Source organism: Notechis scutatus, chromosome 9 (genome assembly GCF_049901735.1).
Source record: "Notechis scutatus isolate UNSWTSFEM ecotype Mainland chromosome 9, rNotScu1.2, whole genome shotgun sequence".
NCBI lineage: Eukaryota > Metazoa > Chordata > Lepidosauria > Squamata > Elapidae > Notechis > Notechis scutatus.
In genome coordinates, this window is record NC_142017.1 from 737,362 (window position 1) to 762,186 (window position 24,825).

Consider the following 24,825-nt stretch of genomic DNA (forward strand, 5'->3'; position numbering starts at 1 on the left):
GAAATGAACCTCCAGGGAGCCAGGCCTGTTTTTGGAAAGCAGCCAGCCAGCAGGATGACCAAGGAACCTTTGAACAATTGAACGGAGGATGTAGCAATCTCAGCCTCCAGCATTTCTGCCAGACTCGGCTGCATGCAAGCCCGTTTGCTAAAGCAGGTGCTTTCCCATCAAACTTCACCCTTGTCAGCATGAATACATCTCGCTTCAAAGCCCCATTTATTGCAAGAACAATTTGAGCAATTATCCTGACAGTCAGAAATAATCACTTTGTCTCTGTTGAATAGAGCTGTTTCATGGTTAGAGCCTGGCTCCTCTTGTTGGGGAGGGGGTGTCAGGTGGGGGACAGTCACTCTGGAACTGGTGCTCCTGAATGCCCCAGCCTTATGGCAGACTTGGGGGTGTTCAAACATGCTTTGTAGGAGTGGGGTGTGTGTGAATGGGAAGAATGTATTAAATTATTGCATCGTGTTATGTGATTAAATTGTACAAATTTGTGCCCAGACAAATGAAGGAAGGCTGCATTTCAGAATATAACCATATATTAAACTGGTTGTGAAAAAAAATATGTTGGATTCCAGGCAAAGCATCAGCAGAACATGTTATTGTCTCTCCTGCTGGTTAAAACTTATTAAAGCTTGGCCATTTTTAAAAAAAAAAACATGCCCAAAACAATTACTGGTTCCAGAGCACAACTGGGAGATAGAAAAGTCCATGTTTTGTTCATTTTTTGCCGGAACATCCAAGACAAACGTGTGTCTTGGGCCATATAAACCTCTGTCCGTGGTGCTGAAGCACCCCCAACCCAGACCTGGACTAGCGGCTCAGCCAGCGGCTCAGCTGATGCTGTCCGGTGCTGAAAGAATGTTGGCATGGATGGGGTCCTTCTCCCCCCACCCTCCTTTCTCTCTCTCTCCCAGACACACGGCCATTCTTATTTTTAATTCCATGACAATGGGACACAAAGGCCCTGACGATGCTTTGTTTCCACTTTGTTCCCTTGGCGTCTCAGAGCCTTTGATTCACTGTGTGTGGTAGGAAGCGTCAGTTAATCCCATTGAACTGCTGACTGCATTGGAATCTCTTCTCGCTGAGCCCCTGGGCAGCATCTCAGGGTGGCTGTGATCAGAAGCAGAAACCTACAAGGAAACCCATGCACCATTTGCCGGCTGACATGGCTCACGTTGTTGAGGCTCGGCGCGAGATGGAAATGGGAAGGCCCCCTGCGGAAGGTGCTTCTCAGAGCAGGCCTAAGCGCTGGGGGCAAAGCAAGAGAGAGCCTGGATTGCAAAATCTTTTAAGGCGCCCATTTGGAAGCTCTTTTCCGCCCGATTAGCTGCACAAGAGAACCCCTGGATGGAGCTGCCTCCCCTTCCTCCTCCAGCCTCCCCTCCATTTAGCTTTCTCTCCTGAATGTGGCAATGCACCAGCAGGGGAACTTTCTGTCCTCCCAGGGTAGCTTCGGCTGCTGTTCTTGAATAAAAGAAGTTCAAAGAGAACTGTCACGTTAAGACACCAAATTTTAATTTATGTAGAAGCTCCTTTTGTCGCCCATGGTCTGGATCACGATAATGAGCTTGGATCACATTATGTGTGTAAATTAGTAGAGCAAAGCTGGGGTGTTTGTACTAGGACTGCGGAAGGAACAGTGGCCCCCAGGGCTCTCTCTGCTTCCAGCCGCTCAGCCTCTTCCTGTCCCCCTCCTTGCTTACAACCCCAACCGCTGTGTGTGCATTTTAGGATTGCATTTCGTAAGAACAGACACAACATTTGTGGGAAATGTTGTCGTTGCAGGGCAGGTTACCTGGCCTCTTGGCTATTTCTTGTTGCAATAAGATTCCCCCCCACACAGACACACACCTTCTGTTCAGTCAGGCCTGATTCTCAGAGGCTGCGTGGCTTCATCCCTGCCGTTTTCTTGGCAAGATTTTGCAGAAGAGATTTGCCATTGGCTCCTTTCTGGGGCTAAGAGAGAGGGGCCAGCCTGAGGTCACCCAGCTGGTTTGGTGCCCAAGGCAGGACTAGCACTCAGGGTCACCTACTTCCTAGCCTTCACCAAACTGATCCTGGCAAGAAGACGAACATGAGACAGTCCAGTGGTGCTCCAGTTGTGGCCTTGAACCGTGTCCCTGAGGGGCAGGTCCTGCTTTCCCTGCTCCCGAGGGAGGAGGCGACTTGGAAGTGCCACCGGGCTCCGCTTGGGTGGCTTCTGGCTTCCTTTGGTGCCGTGTTTTTGGAGGCAAAGCTCTTTCTGTAGCCCCAACTGCAGTGGGCTTTGGGCTAATTGGCCTTAATTCTCCAGAGCAGACACTTGGCTCAGAGAATGGGCATCCTGTGCCTCTGAAACACGCAATGCGAACACTCAGAAAAGGGTTTTGAAATGGGAGTTTAGGACGTGTCACAGCTGCAAGAAGAAACGCCTCAGGCAGAGGGAAGGGGGGCGTTCGGCCCAAACCCACCCCTGGGCATCACCCTGCAGGCGTATGGAAGCTCTTGTTTGCTCAGTGGTGCTGGCATCTGGAGCAGCCACCCAAAACCTCCATCCTCCGTACTTTTTGCCAGTTCTTAAATACCGCAAAATGCACCTGAGGCCTGGCTGACTCTGTACAGGTGGTTTGTCACTCCAGAGTTGGTCACAAAGGACCAAAGTGCCCATATTGTCCCCACGACCGAGACATCAACCAGGTGTGTGCTCATGCGGCACGCTGGCCTCCGGTTAGAAACGGCCTTCGGTTTGAAGAGTGTGCAGTCCGTGATTCTTTCAAGAGGCTTATAGGGCCCCCTCCAAAGGACAAGAGTGCCAAGGGACCAGAATCTGCTTTTTATTTGGCCATCTTCCTGGGTACATTTAGGGGTTCTCATGCAACCACCAGCAAATGACACATCACAGCAAAAGACAACCACGGAGCACACGGAGGGAAATGGGGCCCAGACCTGAACCACTTCATGCACAGGAGAGGCTGGGAAATGGACCGAAGTGCCTTCCCAACACGGACCGGTCCTCTGGCGCTGCAGACCTGGCCCTGTGCCAGGCCAAGAGGCGGCCTCATCACCAGCGGAGCCCTCTCTGCACGGGGGTGGCGGGGGCTGGACAACCCAGGTGGTGCCAGGGGCCTCTCTGCTGCACCCCTTTCCCAAGGAACTGGGAGGGGAGAGCCGGCGGTTCCATTCCCAAGAGCTGAAACCCTCCAGAGATGGTCCTGGGCTCCTCCGTGGAAGGCAGGCGCAGGGGCCCATCCTGGGGGTCCCTCCCGGCCCACTCTGTGAAGTTCAGCCCCTTGGGGTGCCTCTGTCCTCTGCCCCCCACCGCCCAGAATGCCCCTCCTTCATTTACTCCTTCGTTTCCAGGGCCCTCCGTTGCAAAGAGAAGGGGAGCGGCTGTTTCTTGAGCAGTCCCCCCCCCCCCCGGCTACAAAACATAGGGGCGTTTCTTCCCCCGAAGGAAGGAAGGGAGGAGTCTGTGTGGATGTAGCTGGATGGCACTGGTGAGGGGCGCAGGGCACCCGCCTCCCCTCTCGGCCTGCCTCTTCCTCCTTGCCCTCTGGCCATCCTGCTGCCCCTTTGGCATTGCTCAGCTTGGAGCATCTGCTGCCCACCTGCCCTCCCTCATCCCAGGGCCTTTCCTGGACTTGCTGGCCTCTTGCACAACTTCGCTGTCCCGGTGCCCAAACGGCCAGGGGGGCACAGAAGGCATCCTGCTCTGCATGGGGGACAGAGAAGCTCTCGGGGGGGTCTTGATTTCTGGAGAACGAGCACAAGGAGGGGAGACGGACGCAGGTGGGCCGGTGGGTCACTGCGGTGAGTTCAAAGCAGAGCCAGGGGTGCTCCCTTGGGGGCCACGGGGGGGTAAGGCCTTGGAGCTGTAATATTCCACCACCTGCTTGGGCACCTCTGCCAGCACACACTTGGCCAGAGCGGTGGGCGAAGCCTGGAAGACAAAGGAAGCCGAGAGGTCAGCTGGCACCTGCCATCCCACTGCAGCGCCTGGCGTTTATTCTAGCAGCTTCCCTTAGGCAAAAGGACTGCAAGATGGCAAGAGATTTCAACTGCCAATAAAAGCAGGAACAGATGCCCAAGCCCCCCGGAATCCTAGGATGCACAAAGGCCCGTAAGGTGCATGTCTGAAGTGCACGGAGGTGAGCAGCAGGTGGGAAACCTGTGGAGAGCAACTCGGACACCCCGCGTTCCCCAGATCCTTTGGGTGGGCAGAGCCAAACTCTCCCTAAGGCCCTTCCAGGCGGTCTGGGTCCCCTTCTTCAAGGGGGCCCTGCTCTGCTCTTGGGGGGGGGGGCAGGGCAGCCCTGAGGGTGGGGAAGGGAGGCTGGAGGCCTGGCAGCACCTGGGCACCATCTGGGCAGCAAAGGGAAGGGAAGAGCAGGCCAGGAAGGCCAGGAGAGGCCTGGCGAAAGGGTCCCCAAGTGGATCCCCAGGGGAACCTGCCACCCCAGGGGATCCAAGGCAAACTCTCTTCGTGCTGGAGGTGCCCATGGCTGCAGAATCGGGGGGCACTTACATTCTTGAACTCCCGGAAGGGGACGAACTGCACGATGTCCCGCATGACAGGCTCTCCTTTGGGGGAGCGAAGGATCCCATCGTCCCCGTCCAAGATCTGCATGTCGGTGAAGTCGGCGTTGCCCACGCCCACAATGATGATGGACATGGGCAAATGGGAGGCCCGGACGATGGCCTCCCTCGTGTCGGCCATGTCGGTCACCACCCCGTCAGTCAGGATGAGCAGGATGAAGTATTGCTGTGGAAAGGCGGGGGGAGCAGGAAGTAAGCAGGAGGGCGACGGAAGAGACCCGGGGGAAGGTCGGGGGTGCAGACCGAACTCCCCAAATTCTCCCCCTTTGGTGAGCTCTGGAATTTGGGAGGCCAGCTGGACTGAGGAGGAGAGACCAGGCAGTGCCCCTCCCCAAAGCTTCCTCCTCCAAAAGATTGAGGGGAAGGGGTTCCCTCCTTCCTTCCTGGCAAAGGACAAATCCCCCCACCTCTCTCTCCTCCTTTCTCTCTGGGCCTTCTCCGGCCAGAGCTGCAGGGCTCCTGTGCATGTGTCAAGTGCTACAGTCCCGTGAGAGCAGCAGAGGCCCAGCCCCAGTGGGCACCAGCCGCAGAGGGTGGTGGGCTGACTCTGGAGCTACGCTGCCCTCCACGGGGGCTTTGCAAAGGCCCAAGAGGTTTCTGACCACCGCTGACCCAGGGCCCAGACTCCAGAGCTTGGGGGGCTGGAGGTGCTCCAGAAAACCAAGCCTCAGTTCTGGGGTTCCATGGGAAAGCAATTCTGACAACCAATCGTCATACTGAAGGCCACCACATTGATCGGGTAAATTCATGAGTTCTCCGTTTGTTTCTTAATTCCCTTTGCTTTCCTTAATCAGACTGACCCGATTCAAAATGCCAACGGAGGAGGAGTCCAAGGCGGCTGGAGCGGATTCCCTTCCTCCAGGGTGCTCCTTCTGCTTCCCCCCCCCCGGCCCCCTCGGGCTCCCCGGCCTTTCTGCTCTGCTCTGCCCGGAGCCCAGCCTCCCCCCTCCCCCCCCACTCATGGCCCAGGCTGTGCGGACGGACACATCAGTTGCCGCCATTAATTGGTCAGTCTGGCAGCCAAGCTTTCAGCCACTTAGCGAGCGTGCCAAGAGCTGTCAAGAGCAGGAGGAGGGAAGCCGTGCCGGGGTCTTCGCCCACTTGGCACATGTCAATAACGGAGGGGGGAGGGGAGGGGGGGGGAGGAAATGTGTTCAAACCAAGGAAGGAGACTCTCTGTAGCTCAGGCCTGGAACGAGGGGCCCTGGCTGAGCTGCCGCCGGGAAGGCGTTTCCTGGCCCATCAGTCACGGTACCTGTTAGTTTGTGTCATGAAACACCTGCACGAAAGCAAGCGACCTCCGAGAGCCCCAAGGGGCCCCCAGCCCGTCCAAAGCTTCCATAGGCAAGGGGCCCAATCCACCGCAGCAGCCCGGCCTCCCTGGGCTCCCCTTTTCAATCAAGCGGAGGGGCCGCTTGCTGGTGGGAAGTTTGGCGCCAGAGCTTCAACTCCAGCCAATGTGGGGGGCACCCAGCCGGAGGAGACTCGACCCCCAACGGTCACCCAGGCTGTTCCTCCTGATGCCCGCGCACTCACCGAAGCTTCCTGGGTCTTTTCTTCGTTTGCGGCCACTTTGGCCACTTTGGTGATGATGGGAGCCACGTTGGTTGGGCCGTAGAGCTGGATCTTGGGCAAGCAACTCTGATACGACTCCACCACCCCCTGGATGCCTGGCGAGGAGAGGGGCAGATTCAGCGGCATCCTCTGTGCAGCACGGGGGGGCTGGGGGGCATCTTTCCAGGAGCAGAGAGGAAAAACCTTCCTGCTCCTCCCGAGAAGCCCCCAGGCAGAGAGTGGAGGCCCCTCTGCCAGCGCTTCTCCTTGGGGCCCTTCTGGGGGAAACGGGTCCCAGCCGCCTTTTAGGGACAACCAGGGAGGCAGCAGGAACAGGAGCCGACCGGATCCTCACCTTCACACTCATCGTCCTCGGCACTGAAGTTAATGGCAAAATCATGGGAGACCTGAGGAGGGAGGGAGGGGGGTGAATTGGGGAGCCCCCTCCAGCCCCGGTTTCAGAGGCTGCCCTGTTGGCATCGCTTGGTGGATGGAAGCCGTGGCAGCTGCTCTGGTGTATCCTGGAGGACTCGGAGCTGTCACTCGGGCTCCTGCCACTCAGCCAGGTGGCAAGAGAAGGTGGAGGGAGGCCTTGGGGAGGGCAGGAGGCTGGATCTGGATGCAGGGGTGGCACAAATGCCAATCTGCCCTGCTTCACGGCTGCTTGGCGGGCACACCAGCACCCAGAAAGGCTGGCCAGCCGAGTGCCAAGTTCACGGCAGCAAGGCAGCAGAGAGAAACTTGTGGGGCCCTGAGGCTGGGCGGCTGGGCAGCTGACCCTTCAAGACCTCCGAAACACGTCAGCCCCTCAGATGCCACAAGGGCCCCGGTGTTCTTACCAAGGCACATAAAAGGCGGGGCTGGGGCAAGAGGCGATGATGCGATGGCGGCTCACCCAGCTGGGGGTCCAGCCTCCCACAGGAACATTGGCCAAGCCCCTCCCCAATGGGGACCAGAGGCCTCTGCTCTGCTGACCCCCCCCCCGGTCTTGTTTCATGCAGGTCCCTTGACTTACTTCATAGTTGGGGGGGATCCTTGCTCCAAAGCCCAAGGCAGAGAATTTCTTGTCACTGTGCAGAAGCAGAAACGGGTCACTCGGCTGCAAAGAAAGCCCCTCCCCCAACCACCCCGCTCTTTGCTTTCCCCAAGACCCTATCGGGGGGATGCCTCAAAGTGGCTGCTCTCTCCCGTGGGGATGAACCTCCAACCCGCCAGGGTGAGGGAGGCTCAAAGCTGGTCAACACCGAGATCCCCCCCACCCCCCGGCCGGGTCACCTGTCGTAGTCTTGGCAAATCTCCCCCACGGCCACCAGGGCCTTCAGGTATTCGTTGGGTTGGTAAGGGTTGATGTAGTGCAGGGAGCAGCTGTTTCGGGGTCCCCGTTGGAGGCTGTGAAGTCAATGGCTACCTGGGGGTAAGGTCAGAGGCGGGGGGGTCAGAGGCAGGCAGCCAGCAGGTTGGTCTCCCCAGTTTTGGGGCTACGCCAAGGAGGAGGGGCAGACCCTGGCTTCCCCGTCATTTGCCACGGGGTCAGAGATGGGGGGCACAGGACCGGGCCACCCTGGGGAGGCAGAGGAGGACGTCCTCAGGACCGACTCCTGCCCAAACTGGGTTGGGGGAGTGAAGAGAAACTGACCTCAAGAACAGGAAGAATCCGGCAGAGCCCCTCTCTGCCCCTCGGCCCTGGGCTCAGAGCCAAGTGGGAATGGACGCCGTCTCCCTCGTCGCCCACCCACCCACCTGCCCCCATCCGGCGTGTGAGGGGCTCTCGTTCCTGGGATGCTGCCCGTTGCAGGCCCTTGCGAGCAAAGTGGGCCCGGAGCCAGCAATCTGTTCCTTGCCATCGTCTGGAACTGACTCACTCCAGGAAGGAGATGCCCTTTCAAAACGCAATCTGCCACCCGCCTCTTGTTTTGAAAGAGAGGAATCTGTGCGGAGCTGCCAACCGGGCGCTCCAACCGCCAGGGCCAGAAGCTGAGGTGGCCAAGGAGCTGGCGGGGGCCCAGCCCGCCTGGAGGGCCGGCCCAAAACAAAGCCCAAGACGGCCCCTCCCTCGAGGCTTAGCCTCCCCCTTGCCCAGGCAGCCTGCCCATGCCTACCCAGCGAGGGCAAACGGAGCAGCTGATAGACCAGCCCCCAGGCCCAAAGACTGAGGGGCGCCCCTGCCCGGCTCCGGAGACCCTCGGCCTGCTCTGGGCCAAGCGAGGAGGCCGGGCGCAGCGACTCACCGTGAAGTGGATCTGGCAGCCGCCCATGATGTAATCCAGGAAGGAGTAAACCCTGTGGATCTTCCAGAGAATCTGGGCGTCAGCCAGAAGCCGAGCAGGGTGGAAGCTGCTCCCTGCCAGCCCAGCTCTGGGCCCCACGCAGGGCAAAGAGCTGCAGCCGGTGGGGAGAATTACGAGGACGGGGGCCAGGCCGGCTGCCACCCCCAGCGGGGATGAAGGGGGCAAGAGCCTGACCCTCAGATTCCCCCTTGCTGAGCCCTGGCACCGCCCCACGGACTGGCCACGTACCTTCAGGTCCAGCAGAATGACCACGCCTGAATTCCGGTAGTTCCGCTTCTTCAGTTTGTACTTGGGATTCATGCAGTCCCACTGGATCTGAGGCGGGGAGGGGCGAAAGGGGTCTCTTTTTATTCCTGCTGGGCCATTCAGGTCTGGACAGAGACCAACCCCCCACCCAGCCCCAGCTGTGGATGGCTGCTTTCTCTCCAGGAAGCCCCCTCCCCAGCTGTGGAGCTCCCAGGGGGAGGGGGCTGCCTGGCTTCCTCCCTGCGTGCCCACCTTGTTGCCGCCTGTGGCTTTCTGCATCTCCTCGAAGGTGGTGTAGAACTCTCCGATGAAGTCGTGCTTCCCTCGGGAGTCGTAGTCGAAGACGACACACTGCCCACGAGAGACACGGCCCTTCAGGAGCCCCGGGGGCGGGGGCCCTTTCTGCCCAGCCTCCCCCTCCCCCACCCTCCCCCAGGACCAGAGGGCGCAATGCACGGCTGGTCTCCGAAACGAGGCATGGGAGGCCGCACCCCAGAGACCCCTGTGAGCCTCCCATCTGCCTGCTGGGGGCGCTGCTGAAGTTGCACCCCCAGCAGCTGGGGGCCGGCTTAGGGCATCAGCGGGGAGCCCTTCGCCCCCCCCCCCAAAAACCCTCACCCTCAGCTTCCGCTTCTCTTCACAGCTGCAGAGGGAATTCAGGGAGACCTTGAAGGGCTCCCAGATGGGGCTCAGGTTGTTCTTGACAAACTGCGGAGAGAGGCAGAGGGTCTCAGAAGGCAGCCTTCGGGCGGGGGGGTCCCTGTCCACAAGGCCCTGAAGGTTTCCCAGTCAGACCCCAACCAATGCCTCCCTCCTCTGCCCCTTGAACCCCTCCGGCTGATCTGAGGGAGGGGTGAGGGCCCGGGGCCCCCAAGGGCCATGGCTGCAGTGGGCTGGGACAGGTCTCTGGGGGTGGGGTGTAAGCAGATCCTGGGACCCAGCCCCCCCTTCTTTCACCATGAGGACCAGAAGCAGCTGCTCTCCCCTCTGACCGGGGGCCTTGGGGATTTATCCTTTGGCCCCTAGGAGGGGATGCTCACCTCCGTCCGGTGTACCAGCTGCTCACTTCCATCATCATTGATCCGATAGATCTCCAGAAAGGGATCGGATTTACTGAAAAGATCCTAGGGGAGACAGGGTAACCTGTTATCAAGGGGTGGCTCCCCTCCTCCTCTTTCTCGGGGTCCTATTGCCAGGCCCGCCTGAGTTGTGGGTGCCCCTGTGCGCTCCTTTGAGTGGCATGAAGGCTGGTTGCAGGGGTGGGAGGGCCAAACCTGGGGAGTTTTGCTCAATCCCACCTGGGTCGATTCTTCACTGGGCATCTGAAGACCCCTCCTCACTCCATTGGATGGTTGGGAAAATGAAGGGGGGGGAGCAGGAGTGGGCTCCCCTAAGCCCCACCCCCTGGGAGGAAAGTGGGCAGCACTTGGCCTTGCATGCAGGCTGGCTGGCAGGGAAGAGTGAGGGGGGCGGGGTGTGTGCAGAAGCCCCTTCCCCACTGACAGACCCACCCAGCAAGTTCTCCAGCATTCCTTCCTCTCACTTCCTGCTCCATCTGTTCAACTTTTAAATATCCTTTTTCATTTTTTAAAAAAGGCATTCATATTCAATTTCACAGCTTTGATGCCAGCCTGATTTATCTCTGTCACGTAAGATGACGAATTTGCACGGATGGCTCTGATTACAGGCACACGGGCACACACAGGCACGCGCACGCACACGCACACACACACACAGCCCATTTGCTAGATATTCACTGTTGATGTCAGTTTTTCATTCCTAATAAAAACTGCTGCTCAACCTGCACCCTCCCCTCCAGCTCCTGGGCAGCTGCTTCAGACTTTCCTGTTCTGTGGGAGCAGACGGGTGCTGGGGTGGGCACAGGGGCTATGCTGGCATTCACCTATCCGGACCAATTTATCCCCCACCCGCCTGGCTGAATGGCCTGCAGTCCTGCAGCATTGCCATTCCTTTCTCCCCTTGCCTGCCCCTCTCAAGCCCGGTGTGGTCACCTTGACCCTCCCTCCCCGGGCTGATCTCCCCCAAAGGAGAAGAGCACAGCCGCCCAGCCCCTCCCCCCACCTTGTCATCCAGCTTCTTTGCCCGAAAGAACAACTCCACAAAGCCGTTGTCTCCAGAAATCTCTTCCGAGGTCACCTGTGAAGAGGGGGGCAAGAGAGGCCCCTTCAGAGGCCGGGCCTGGGTCAGGGGGTCCCCCCAGCCTCCGCTTCCATCCAGCCGCAGGGTGGGGGCTGGGAGGGGGCACTCACTGTCATGGTGGACTTGCCGGCAGATTTCCCGTACTTGAGGAAGAGTGGCTTGCTCACCCGCTTCTGAGCCACGATCTGCAAGGAGGGGCAGAAAGGTGGGTGGGCAGGACCCTTCTTGGGGTGGGGGTGGGTGGGCCCACCAAGGGGAGCCTTTCCCTGCAGCCCTGTTCCGGTGGGGAAAGGGGGTCCTAACCCTAAGCCTTGCGGTGGGGGTGGGAGGGGTCTGCAGCCTTGGGGGCCTGTCCTGCCAGGGAGGCCCCTCTGCCAGTTTCTTCTGAGGGGCCCCTTCGCAGATTAGGCCCCTTCCTGCTGCACCCAACCGGTGGGGCCTCGGTGTCCAGAGTCCGGGCCCCAGAGACCCCCCACCCCCGCCATACCTGCCCCACCGTGCACTCCATGCCTCCCAGGAAGTCGTCATCGTGGGTGCCCAGGCCGCTGTGTCCGTGGATGTCGTAGACTTCGAAGCGCAGCTTCTGCACCTCCTCGAAGTAATAGTCCACCATGAAGACCTTGGCGAAAACGGGGTTCAGGTTGCTTCGGATGACCTCGGATCTGTCCACCTGGAGGCACAGACAGTGGCGTCACCCGCGAGGCCTTGCACTCCGACCCCCCCAAGCCCAGAAGGCTTAGCCTGGCCGACAGATGGAGGAAGTACAGAGCCCCCAACCCTGCCCTGGCAAATGGCGGGCCCGGGGTCCCCACCCTCTCCTGCGCTTCGCTCCCCCACCAAGGACCCCAGGCAGGCGGGGTGGGCGGCACAGCCTGGCCGGCTGGTCTTGGGAAGGGGAGCACTGGAAGGAAGGAGCCAGGAAGGGGCGCTGCGCTTGGGTCCCCAGGGCGGGGCCAAGGCGACTCCTCTCCCAGGCCTGGATGAATTCAACCTCCGGTTGTGCGTCCGGAGCGCTTCTTGGCTGCGCCTTCCGAGCCTGGGCAGGGGCTTCCGCGGGGCCTGTTGCCGGCCCCGGTGAGGCTCTCGGGGGAAAACCACACGGAGTGCCAGGCTCCCACGCAGCCACACGAAGGAGCCTCGGTTGCCCCGGGTGAGAAGCCGGAGAAGCTGGCACGGAGAACGTGCTCTTCCCAAGTCAGCTTGGCTGGAGCGCGGCACCTCTGCGGCCCTGCCTTGACCGGGAAAGCGCTTGCGGGGGGCAGACAGTCAGACCCAACCTGCCTCCCCTTTTCCTGGCTCTTCAGGGGCTGCCCAGGGCAGGAGCTGCCTTCTGGCGACTAGATCGCTCCTGGCTCAGGTAGCAGCTTCTGCCAAAGGCTTCCTGGAATCCGGTTTGAGTTAGTGCTTTGTTCTCACCAAGCAAGTCATCAGTCATGCTGCTGTTCAGAAAGGAAACCAGATTGCGCCTGTGATATCACTTTATGAAGTTCCATGCCTGGTTTTCTATTTCCTGCCCATCTTTTGTATCTGCGGGAGTGCCAGCTCCCTCTCCTCAGCACCCAGGTCAGCTCATTCCTCTCTAACTGGTCCCTGGAAAATGACTGATGCCTTGTCAATTATGCCAGGAATCTCTGTCAGAACAGGAGAAATAGAGAAGCTGCAAAATGTCAGGCTGCATCTTCCATACAGGCCAGTTTGCCCAGAAAGGTTTTGGCTGAAGGGAATGTGTTAATTGTTAAAGATGCTGGAGGCCAAGGAGCCTTTTGATGCTAAGAGCCTCCGTGGAAGCTGAGCCAGGTAGAAGAATCTTTTCTCAAGAGCCAGAGAGCATCCAGCCTTCTCTTTCTTTTTCATAGTGCAAGAGAGACAGAGACAGAGACAGAGACAGAGACAGAGACAGAGAGGAGAGGAGAGAAGAGAAGAGAAGAGAAGAGAAGAGAAGAGAGAGAGAAGAGAAGAAAGAGAGAGGAGAGGAGAGGAGAGAGAGGAGAGGAGAGAGAGAGAGGAAGAGAAGAGAAGAGAAGAGAAGAGAAGAGAGAGAAGAGAAGAGAAGAGAGAAGAGAAGAAAAGAGGAGAGGAGAGGAGAGGAGAGGAGAGGAGAGGAGAGGAGAGGAGAGGAGAGGAGAGAAGAGAAGAGAAGAGAAGAGAAGAGAAGAGAAGAGAAGAGAAGAGAAGAGAAGAGGGTGGCATTCTTGGCTCTTCCCTTCAGCTTCTCCCTCCGGATGTGGGCAGCTTTCTTGGGCTAAGGCAAAAGTTCTCTCCAGGCTAAGGATACCCATTTTCTGGGGGGAGGGGGTGTCTTTCAAGCACACACATTTACCACCCACCCACACACACAGGTCCCCGATCACGATTTATCTGCATCAGGCCACCAGATGGGCCGTGCCAAGCTCCCGCTGCCCCTGTGGATAGCCAAGCAGAGCTGTCCATTGGCTTCTCCTGGTCGGTTTGGGTTTTGGTGTGCCAAGCAAAGAAGGGGGGGGGTCACATTGTGGCAATTGATTCCGCCCAAGCCCCTTTCTCTGTCCCTCCCCAAATATCTTCTTCTCAAGGAGTGGGAGGTTTATTAATTGGATCCACTTCTCAAAGTAAGCCACGCAGCTCATCTTGCGGTGGAGTCTTAATCCGCCTCATCATGACCCATATGTTGGATGCAGCAATTGCGATCCGGAAGGGACAGTCAGCTCCCTTGGAAGCCTTCAGTGGGTGGATCGAAGGCCAGGGTTTTTTGGGGGGGGGGAGGGGGGCAGAGGAGCCTGTGTGATCTGATTTCAGGGCCTGTCAGGCGCTGGAAGGACCATGTCCTGCGCTGGGGTTGTTGCACTTGGGCTGAGCCTCGGGGGTGACGGACTGGTGGACTCCTTGACTGATCAAAGGTGCCTCACAAAGAGCAGCTCTGGGTTCTTTCCAGATGTGCACAGAGACGCAGGTGACGAGACCAAAGACTTGGCTGCAGCAAGGAGGGGACCTGGCCTGCCCAGGGACCCCCCCTCCTCCCCAGCAGCTGGACAAGGCGAAGGCCACCAATATTTCCCATCTCCACCGAGCTGCAGATGCCTCGGCTTGCTCACTGCAGCCGCATCCTTTCCAGCGGCTCCTGGAGCACGTCGGACCTATTGCCCCGTCGCTCTGGGTTCTCCTGATTTCTAAATAATGCCAAGCATGAAACGGTAACTTTATCAACGTCCGGCCACACAGGGGACATCAGCCAAAGTGATTTTTCGTGGCTGTTAACATGGGCAAAGACAGCTGTGGCTCCCCTGAAAATAGAGCAACATTTCCGGATCGATTTTTTGCTCCATGCTCCGAGCTTCTCCTCCATCCCTTTCAGAAAGCAGGCGGGTCTGAAGCTGACTGATCCACCTGCAAGGCAACCTGGATCTGCCCCTTGGTGGGCAGGAGGGCTTAAATGGGCCCCCAGCTTGGGCCGCCCCCGATTATCTCGGTTGCCTGTAGCAGGGCGGCTCTATTGAGGTCTGCAGCTGGAGGGGAAGCTGCTGCTCCCCCTCCCGGAGGCTCCTTTGAAGGCCAGCTGTCTGTCTTGTTTTCAACCCCCCCACCGGCCCTTCCTCCACTCCATCTCGGCTTCACTGTGGCTTCCAAACAAAGCAACAGGCAATCAGTGGTTGCTTCAGAGGAGAGCTGGCTGGATGAAAGAGAAGAATCGTGCAAAGCCTCGCGGCCAATTAAATGGCTCCATGTTATGCCTGTTGAAGGGCCCGAGGATCTGGTGGGACCTCCGATGATGGAGGGATGAGCTGCTCACCGGCACCAGCTGTGCATGGCCGGTGCTAAAGAAATGCGGCCATCTTTTGTGGACACTTTGGTCGGGACGCCTTCGGAGAGGCACGAGAGGCTCTTTCCCTTCCTCCTTTCTGGGGTGATGAATGCCAGAAATCCGGGCTCCCCTCTGGGTCTCTGTGGGGCTCAGCCTGGGTGCAGGAGGGCTCAGCGCTTTGGGACCCAGCTTTCCTTTCGCCACATGGAGGGACGGTCTGCTCCCGGGACAGAGACTGGACAGGAAAGAGGGTTTAAAAAACCCAACGAGGGAGCAGAAATGGAACTAAATCCCGGGGAATGACCGCTGAACGGGGAGCGGGGTCGGCAGAGGACTCAGGACCTCAAGGGGAGCATGGAACTTGGGGGGGGGGGGGCTCCGGAAACTCACCAGCCTCCAGGCTCAGCCGGGCTTTGCAATTAACAGCCAGGCCGCGAGAGCGAGGCCATTAACGTTCAGGCAGCCATTTTGGCTGTTTCAGCCATTCACCTCCATCACCAGACATTTCACCGCAACCCCGCAAAGGTAGTCGCTGTGCGTATCACCTGTTGGAGCTCCTGCCAACTTCTCAGGTGACTCAACATCTCAACTGCTGAGCTTCGGCTTCAGTGCCAGAACAGCCATGGAAGGCGATTTACTTTTGGGTTCCCTTCAGGCGTGTTTGAAAGTCCCTTTCCCTACACTGGCCAAGAAGCCCCCGAGTGAGGGGGCTCTCTGCTTCCCCGGGGGAAGGCAGTGGCACCTGTGCCCCAAAGCAGGGAGCTGCCCAGCCTCCGCACCGCAGCACCCCTGCAGAACGGCCCCTTTTACCTTTCATGGGTGCCGCAAGCGCCGTTGCTGGCTGTGCGCTCCTCCCTGTCACCGGGAGCCAAAGACCCTTCAGGTTGGGAGCCAGGCTGGGGTGGGGGAGGCTTTTGGGCCCATCTCCTGGCCCGCCCAGCTTAGCACAGGTTGCCAGTGCCTGTCACCTGGGAGCGTCAAGCGGAGCGGGAGGGAAACCTTCACCTCTAAGGAGTATTTGAAACTGCAGGCAATAATTACCCCCGAAGGCTGGCAAAAGAGCCACAGGCCAGAAAGCAAGGGGAGAATTGCGGGCAGACTGGGGCAACCAGCAGGCCTGGCAGAGCCCTCCCGCCACTGCCACATGCCCACAAGACGGGATGCTCTGGACAGGGTGGAGCAACAAGGCCAACTGGGGGACGGGGGGATTGTCCACCTGTGCCCCGATTTAGGGGGTGACTCCCCATGGGTTGGGGAGCTCATTTTGGGGGCAGTGCCAAGGCAGCCAGGGGAGGGCAAGATCCTGGTGCCTGGATCAGACCGTTTTGTGCTGTGAATGGGCCTCATTCCATTCCTGAGGCTTGATTTGGGCCTTTCCCCCCTGAAATTATTTACAGCCACGCCAGCTCTTTCTTGGACAGCTGGTGGCCACGGTGCTTTGGTGCCCCAGGGAGTTTCCCTTGGCAAGGGAGAAATGCCCACGGCCACCACAGGCTGCCAGGCATTTAGCACCCTCTGCGGTGCACATATGTGTCTCTGGTGTTGCTTGTTAAACTAGGATTTGAGTGGTATCTGATGATAGCTGGATCTCCTTTCCTGCGACTGTTTTTCTGGCTCCGTTCTTGGGTTGTCTGGTTTGACTTGATGAGCTGAACGTGGAGACAGACCTTCCAAGGAAGCCCATCTGCCAGAAACCAGGGAATGCTCTTCCTGCCTTTGGGCCCCAAGGCCAGGGAACCCAAAGCCCGAGCCAGAGGAGATTTTCCAGGCCAATTCAGCCAATGGAGGGGGACGATGTCCACGGTGCACTTGCCCTGCACAAACCCTGGTTCAGAGTGGATTGGGGCCCCTGCAGGTGAGGGGAACTCAAGGCCCAGGCAGAAAGTGGGTACCTGAGGATCGTGCCGGAAATCAAGGGAAGCAACGGAGTCTCTGAGCTTGTGGCAAGAACTTTGGCCTCAACCCAAGTCCCTGATGTAGGAAACTGGGGTTTCTTGCAGGATTCTCCAGCCTTTGGGAAGGAGCTTTAGCGAGGGGGCTGGGAGGGCCAACTCCATCCGTTCACAGACAGCAACAACAGCAGAAACGAGAGTCCAGCCCTCCTAAGTGCAGAGATGGAGCGATTCCAAGGAAGCCTCCCGCCCCGTCAGCCTCAAGGAGTTGCTGCATTGCTTCGGTGCCTGTCATCCGGGAGGGGTCTTTGGGGCCTTGTGAGGGCCCAACAGCCTTGACAGCCTTGCTTGCATCCTAACTACGGGTCTCAGAGCAGAACTGGCTTCCGCCGTGGCTGGGGGACCCAGAGAGAGCTCCTGGTCGGCCAGATAGAGCCGCCTCTGCCTCTACACCCCTTTGAGGCTTCAGCAAGGAGACCTCCCGGTGAGCCCAAGGGGGAGCCAAGGCACTTTCAGGGAGGAAGGCAGAGCAGCCAGTCAAGGTGCAGAGCTCGCTCCGTTTTACTGGCTGAGTCCGCTAACAGGAGCTGATGGCAGGAAGCGAGTTGGGCAGGTCCCTTCCGTGCTTTGGTGGATGGGCTGCTGAGGGTGAAGGTGTCCCTCAGCCTCCCGAGAGGCTTCCCACCTTACTACTTCACATCTTTTCCTCTTTTCAAATGAGCTGTGCATACATTTTGCACATGTGTCAATACGAGGCACCTTTAATATCTAATTTCTAATCAATTAACCCGCCAATGAAAGCGCTGATGCCTTCCTCCAGGGGAGCCGAGGGCTCTCCCTCCCGGCCCTGGCAGTGGAAGCCATCAGGAAGAGGAGCTGCCTCCAGGGCCGCCTTTCACCAACACCCTCCTGGGCCAGGCCTTCTCTCTGGCGGGGTGGGAGGAAAGACCCTTCTTTGTGCTCTTTGGTGGAACCAGGCAGTTGGTCTGTGCCCAGCTCTCCTCCTCCTCCTCCTCCTCCTCTGCCCCTCGGGCCCCAGACCGGCTCTTGCCCACAGGGCACCCACCACCCTGCGAGCTCTTACGGGCCCCATTCTCGGGTCTTCCTTTAAAGGAAGGGACCAACCAGCCCAAAGAGACTCAACCCAACCGTCCTTCCGCTGGACTTCAAAGGCTGGCCCCGCCTCTCCCGAGAGGAGTCTTGGGCTGTAGAAGGCCCCCATCTCCAGGGCCTTGCAAGGACACTTTCCCTGGGGCCAGGGCTGCCCCGTGGGAGGGCAACAAACCCCTCCCTCCTTTGTGGAGAGAAGGGGGGGCTGGAGCAGACCTCCCTAACCCACTAGAAGGTCGGGCACAGCCTTTGAGCAACTCGGAATGACTTTGCTGCTCAGGGGGGATAAGAACTGGAAGGACCCTGAGCTGGGAAGCTGCTGGAAAGGATGGAGGGAGGATGCGTGGTTGGGGCTCAGCCCAGGAGGAGCAAGAGCCGCTGCTGGGGCCTTGGCAGCAGGCGTCTCCCCTTGAGGGTCCTGCCCAGCTTGCCCTCCTCCCGGACCCGTCTCAAGCTGCCCCCCCTCCGCTTCCCTTCCCCCCTCCCTGCAGCCGCTCCCCACCTACCTCGACCCACTGTCCTTGGGACTGCATGAGGAGGACGACGCAGGGGTCCGACTTGTTGAGGGTGTCCCGGTCAAGGAGGTGCTTGCAGCAGACGCGGAGCTCCACCTTGGAGACGCAGGTGGCCGAGACGACCCCCAGGTTGGCCTGGGATGCCGGGTCCAGGATGTTGTCATTCATTCTGCCTGGGAGCGGGGCTGGGCCCTGGAGAGAGCGGCTGCACGGCTGGTGACTGAGGCCCGAGTCCACGGAGTGAGCAGTCGGTGGGGCTGGGAGCAGCGGAGCCCGATGACGCTCGGAGGCTGGCGGCTCAGAGCATTCCCAAGTGCCAAGTGCCCCTTCCTCGGTCTGCACTGGTGGCTGCTGGGGAGCTGCCAAATGAGCCTAATTAAGAGGCTTCCTCAGAGCAAATTAAACAGCGGTGGTTCTTCTCCCTCCTTTCCCTGATGTTGCTCCCACTCAGCTCCGCTGCTGCTGGCACCTGGGTGCAACTGTGCCTGGCTTCTCTACAAATTGGGTCTGGGGGTGGGGACCCCTCAGTCTTCTGGCCTCCAAAGAAGTGAAGACGGGGAAAGGAGGGAGCCGCCTTTGCTTCCCAACAGCAGAAGCTGCTCTTGCCTGCGGGCTTCCTGGTTGGAGGCTTCCCCCTCGGTGGAACCGGCAGAAGAGGGGCCGACCACGCTGAGACGCCCACGTGCACTGCCTCTAGAGAGGAAGCAGCTTCCCACGGAGCCTCCCTGCTCCTTGGTGGAAGGGCTGCCCTGGCCGGGAAGAGGTTGTTGGCCTGCAGGTATCAGAAGAAAGACAGGGGAAATGAAGGGGCAGCCCAAGACCTCTCGGTTGCCCTCAACACACGGCTGCCCTTTGGGGGGACGACCCCTGACTGCATCCCCTGACTGCATCCTGCCACCCGCTGGGTGCCTGGGCAAAGAAGCTGCCTATAGAAGCCGGTTTGGCTAACCGAGAGCCTGGATGGTGCCAGAAAGTATCAGATCCTGCTAACCTTCAGCTGCTCCTCAAAAAAGCATTCTGGGATCTGCCTTTTGCCATCCACGGCTCCACCTGGTTGTACCTTCATTTAACCCACAGAGCTTGTCTTTTGTGTGGAAAGATTCTTTCCCCTGACAAGAATCCTTCCGCCCAACCAAATGCAGTCAGAATCCTGACATTTCTGTGCTTCACAGGGATGGCAAAACCCAAGGACTTGGATGCCAGGGCCAATGCACACACCTGGAGGTGCTGCTTGCCGCTAGCTTGTCAGGCACTTTGCCCAGGGTGGACAGGCAGCCCTTCTTGGGGCAGGAGGGTCTGCCTTGCCCCCACCACCACCACCTTGGAAAGGCTGAAGAGCAACTGCCGTGGTGGCTGTCTTCCTTCCCCTCCTTGCCCCCCCTTCCTCTCTTGTCTCTGGATAATCTAAGCCCAAGAGGGAGGCCCATGTGCCCTGCTCCCGAAACAGGACGCGGCTGCTGAGAGGGGGACAGGGCAGAGAGCCCCACTGCTCAGGTGGAACCAACACAGCTGGTGATGCCCAGGGCTGGCCCTGGAGGCTAGAAGCCAAGGCCAAGGACCCACCAAGAGCAGCCCCCAGTGGACTCTATAACAACCCTTGTCTCCACCCTTCTCTGCCTGATTGCTGCTTGGCCCATTCGGATCTGCGGATGGATGAGGAGAGCCTCATGCACGATCCCGGCTCCTTCCCATGGAGGACTGCAAGTGGTCTGGGCTTGCCGGTGGGAGACGTCTTTGACAAGAGACCTTTGGGGGGCACTTCTGGCACAGCAAGCATGGCAGGTCCAGGAAGGGGAGGGGGGCCCCTGGGCAGAAGGGCAGCAGGCTCTGCCTGGCCTTGTCAGTGGCTCTGAGTGGATCCCTGTCTTCCCCGTGTCCTTTTATCCTTCTGGCCTTCCCTTCCTGGGAATTGTGGACACTGTGTTCCCCGCATTTGGAAAGAAATTGGATGGGGAGAGGATTTTTTGCTGGGTCCCACAAAATGACATCATCAAACCATCCACCAGCACATTCATGATCATGCGTGTGCTCATGTACTCTGCTGCCAAAGTAGCACATCTCCATATGCTGGCATTTTAATCGACCAAAAGAGATTAAGACTCACTAAGGAAGGTTGCAGGAAAGCAAGTTATGAACTAAACTTTGGGGCTGAGTTTCCACAGCACACTAGCTATGACCACTGAATTAATCCAGGTTTGGTAGTTACAAAGCACGACAACCGCCTGGGTTCAGCCAACACAGGAAAGGCCCCAACCGAATTCACTGGCCCTTGCTGCCCCTGTGCTGACCAAAGTGGGCCCATTGTAGAAATGCCAGCCTCTCCATCTCAGAGCCTTCCGACAAGAATCCTTCCATACAACCAAATGACATTCAGACAACTTCCGGGCTGACCAGCTCCCCGGGGTCGCCCTGGGCTGCTTCTGGAGAGCCCAGCCTTTCCTCCCTCCAGGCGGCCAGGAAGCCTGGGTAGCCAAGGCTGCTGCACTCCACGGCTGCCCTGGGCATCACCACGTGCAAGGGGGGCTTCAGTCTTGGGACTGTAGGGTGACCCCGATGTGCTGCAGGACCCCGAGAGATGATGGCTCCCTGGCCGGAACCTGCATTGCTGGAACCGAATCCCGGTGCTGCCAGCCCACAGCGCAGCCACTGCCTCGAATGGGCGCCGATGCCCGCCATCCCCGCCGCCCGTAGCCGCCCCTGCCGCAGTCCTGCGCCGGCAGGTGCCCAGACGCCCCTTCGGTCGAAGCGAGGAGCCCAGCCCGCTCCCGCCTCCCCTGCGCCCACCGCCCAGCCCGCCACCTAGCCTGGCACTTCGGGGAGAGGGGAGTGTGGGGCGCCCGCCGGCCGCCGCCTGAAAGTTCCGGCCGGGGAGAGGGAGGGAAGCCGCCCCCGTTCCACGCCGCCCACGCCGGGCTCACCGTTTCTGGCGCGGAGCCGCCGCCTCGCCAGCCTGGCTGCGCCCGAGACTCTCCGTTGCGCGCGGCGGCGTTAACCCCTTCGCCGTCCGGCCAGGCAGGGAGCCTCTCCGCGCTCGCTCGTGCCGGTGCGGGGCTTGGGGGGCAGCCCGCTTTCGCCCGGCTGGAGCCCACCACGCGCCGCCTTCCGCGCAGAGCCCCTGCGCTCTCACCAGATGCCGCTGCGCTCTGGAGTCCGTCCAGCCCTTCTTTGGCGGGCTCGCCAGGGGTGCCGGCGCCGCCGGGGGAGACGCCGCTTCGCGCTCCAGGAGCCCCGGTTCCGCCGCTGCCTCTCCTCGACCGCGCACGCTTGGGAGGCGGAGCGGCGCCCGAGGAGCGTTGGCGGCTCAGATCCTTTCCTGGAGCGCTCCGGGCGAGCCCCGCGTGCCCCTGCGCTCCCTCTCGACGGGCGGGCTGGCAACCCGGGAGAAGGCGCGCTTAGGGCAGGCGCCGCCCTTCCCGGGCAGCGCAGCGCAGCGCAGCGCAGCGCCAAGGGAAAGGCGCTGCCCGGCCGCCGCCTTGGGGTCTCCCCAGTCCGGACCATCCGGTGCTTGCGCCTCCCTCCTTCCCGGCCCCTGGGCGCCCCAAAGCCCATCAGCCTCTGCCCCAAACTCCTGCGGAAGACAGGACCATTCCTCCCCCACTTTCCAGCTCTTCCTTTGGCATTTCTCTGGCAGTTGAGTTGCTCTGAGGCTCCGCTTCCGAGCAACCGTTCCCCAAAGCCCCCTCCCCGAAGCTGCAAGCGCGAGATCCTGGCGCGAGGGAAGGGCGCCAGTCCTGCACTTAGCACTGGTAAGATGCAGCCAGGAACTGAGCCCGTGCAACACAAGGCTTACCTCGGAGGTTGAACCTTAGGCTAACTTGCGCTTGAAAAGAAGCAATAAATCCCTTCAGAGAGTTACTGAGCCTCTCGGAGTCTGCTCTGGTTTTCCGCACAATCAGTTTGCACTCTTGATGTCTCCACCATCTTACAACTATCTTGGCTGGTGATGTCATAAGAGACAAAGCTAGCTTCAGCTACCATTTTTTTAAATTTTAGGAAAGCTGAAATCTAAACGGATTCCTTACATGCCATCACTCCACAATGCCCCGTGGCAGCTCATTTGCCCACAATGCCCTTCTTCATGCTGCTTGGGAAGTTCTGGGTCTAAGAGGGGAAATCAGGTGAGTCTGCTCACCTGAAACTTGTTTGTGGAAGAAGTTGGGAGATGTTGGTGAGCAGAGCCCTTCTTGCAGGAACTCATCCCTCCGTGTTGTCCTGTCTGAAGGGCAGGATGAACAATCTTCAGGTTGCAAGCAGGAACAATTTTCACCTTCATCTTCCAGGACCACCACCCCCCACACTCCCCAAGCAGGTCCCAACGGCATACAGGAGGGTCCTGGCCTGCCGGTTCGTGGCTTCTCCTCATTTTTCCCCATCAAGGCATCCTGTATCCCACCCCCTGACTAGATTTTTGGGAGAACCACGGAAACAGGGCTCTTCACCAAAAGGCATTTTGGGAGAAGGGAGATCATGCTACCCCTGAAGACGAGCACATTATGTGCATCGGTAATTGTACTGAGGTTTATGTGTCTTTGGCAATGGAGTGGCACAGCAGCTGTAGCAATAAATGCACAATAAATAATAAATATCCCTTATAGATGCAGGTTCGTTTGAAACAGCTTACATTCTGCAATGGTTCTTTTAAGACCATCAAACAGCCACATCTACTTATCTCAGATACTTGGGAAGAATTCAATAGGTGGACAAAAATGCCAAATCCAGTTTGAACATCTGGCTGACTGCATGACCAACCATAAAAATATTAAAATGTGCAGATTGTGCAAAAATGAAGAAACAGTAGGTTGTACATTCAGCTCATGCAAGAAAACCACACAGATAATAAACAATGACATCACACAGTCTCCAAAATGCTTCATGGGAACATCTGTAAAAATTATCACATATGCCAGTCATAAACAATTGGTGAGAACGTATAAGTTGAAAAGGAAGGTGGGAATGAGCAGATTAAAATGTTGTGACTACAAACTGATAAAGCCTTGGCTCAGAACACACCAGATTTAACGGCAGTTGAAAACAAGAAGGTGCGGATAATGGAAAACAAGAAGGTGCGGATAATACCAAGGACAGCAGAATAGAAGACAAAGAATTCCAGGAGACCACAAAGCATCAAGATCTAAAAACTGAAATTGAATGATTATGGCATAAACCAGCTGGGGAGTTCCTAGTGATTATTGGTACATAGAGTGCCACACAGAAGCATTTTGGACAGCACTTAGGAAACCTGGGCATCGACAACATTTCCATCTGCCCATTGCAAATGGCCGCCGTCCTTGGATTCACACATCACTGCACAGGACTCAGGATCCCATCGGTTGCAAACCAGGCAGCAGTTTCATAGGCCAGGCTTGGGGAGGATCAAGGCCCAAGAGAAGCAGTTAAGGCAGGCAGGCAGGCAGGCAGGCAGGCAAGCAAGCAAAGAGCAGGTTCGGCAGCAGTCTGCTCACTCGAAGATTAGGTCTGTCCTAAGCCACAGCCTGGCCTTGTTGCCAGGCTTGTATCAGGCTGCAGGGAGCCACGGCCACCTCCAACTAGCCAGGGTGGCTGGAAAGGCAGAAGAAAGCTCCGCTGCCCCAGGCAGGTGGGGGTGGCGCCTCCCTCTGGCCAGGGACAGCTCTGCAGAGAGATGGTTTCATTAGCGGCCTTAGTGCTCCATCCAGCGTTCAGGAGGGGAGGAAGCCGCCTTTCCGAACCCGGGTGCCTGAGGGTGCTTTTTATGGCCAATTTGCCACCTTCCTTTTTTTAAAAAATGTTCTCCCAGATGCAGCATTGTGGACTCACATACCTGGTTGCCCCGAGCAACATAAAAACATTGTCATGCATAGATAGCAGTGATGATCCTTCCCGGCACAATGTTTTGTACTCTGCTTTGCAGCCCAGAGAGGACAACTCTAAAATCAACCATGTAACCCCCCTGGGGCTCTGCTGCTGTGTCCCCCACAGGCAGCCACTCCCCTGGTAGTTCAGGTGCAAGGAAGCAGGTCTAGCCTCAATATGTCAGGATTTTCTTGGCGCCTGGCTTGCCAATGATGGTTTAATTTCAGGTTTGGGAAGAGGAAGGAGGGAGCCATTGCTTTAAAACGGGTCTTTAAAGTATAGAAAAAAACGCCAAGTGATGAGTTTATAGGCAAGAAGACTTAAAATACAAGGACAGCATAATGTACTACTGGCTTTGGACCCATCGTCCCACCTGCCAAAACCTCCAAACAAAACGAATCAACAAACCGGAGGCCTCTGTGGTTCTTACTTAGCTGAGCTGGATTCTGCTCATTTCAGGAACCGTATTTTGAACCAAACCATTTCACTCTTGAGAAATAATATTTTATCTGTTCAGCCACAGATCACTATGAGTCATTCTTCAATAGTGTTCTGGCTTTTGTGTATGCCGCACATTATTGTTATTATTATTATTATTTTCAGGAACAAAAATTGTATGATGCATAACGGAAGGTTTGCCAGCCTGCAACCTTGCTTTTATGTTTGCAGCCCTGCTCCGTCATCTGAAGGTCATCCCTGAATCCACAAGTTGTTCTCCAAAGGGCACCTCAGGCACCACTTCCTTTTCCGCCCCCTTCCACACCTGCCATGACTCCCGGCACATATGAGGATGGAAGCACAATCCGAGACAATTGCGATGTTATGCTTAAAATAAGGCTGAGTGTTCTGCTGGCTGGAGCTTAATCAAT

The 24,825-nt window shown here is 58.2% G+C and overlaps 1 protein-coding gene across 1 annotated transcript; it reads right to left on the minus strand.

Moving 5' to 3' along the window:
* Positions 1–2,805: 2,805 nt before the first annotated feature.
* On the minus strand, positions 2,806–18,734 carry CPNE7 (copine 7). Its single transcript, XM_087971360.1, is given in 16 exon segments — positions 2,806–3,925; positions 4,511–4,747; positions 6,118–6,251; positions 6,491–6,542; positions 7,151–7,205; positions 7,411–7,507; positions 7,510–7,543; positions 8,364–8,423; positions 8,652–8,738; positions 8,922–9,020; positions 9,288–9,377; positions 9,710–9,793; positions 10,752–10,826; positions 10,940–11,014; positions 11,317–11,499; positions 18,116–18,734. Coding segments are annotated over 16 exon segments (1,677 nt in total). The 5' UTR covers positions 18,293–18,734; the 3' UTR covers positions 2,806–3,787.
* Positions 18,735–24,825: the final 6,091 nt, after the last annotated feature.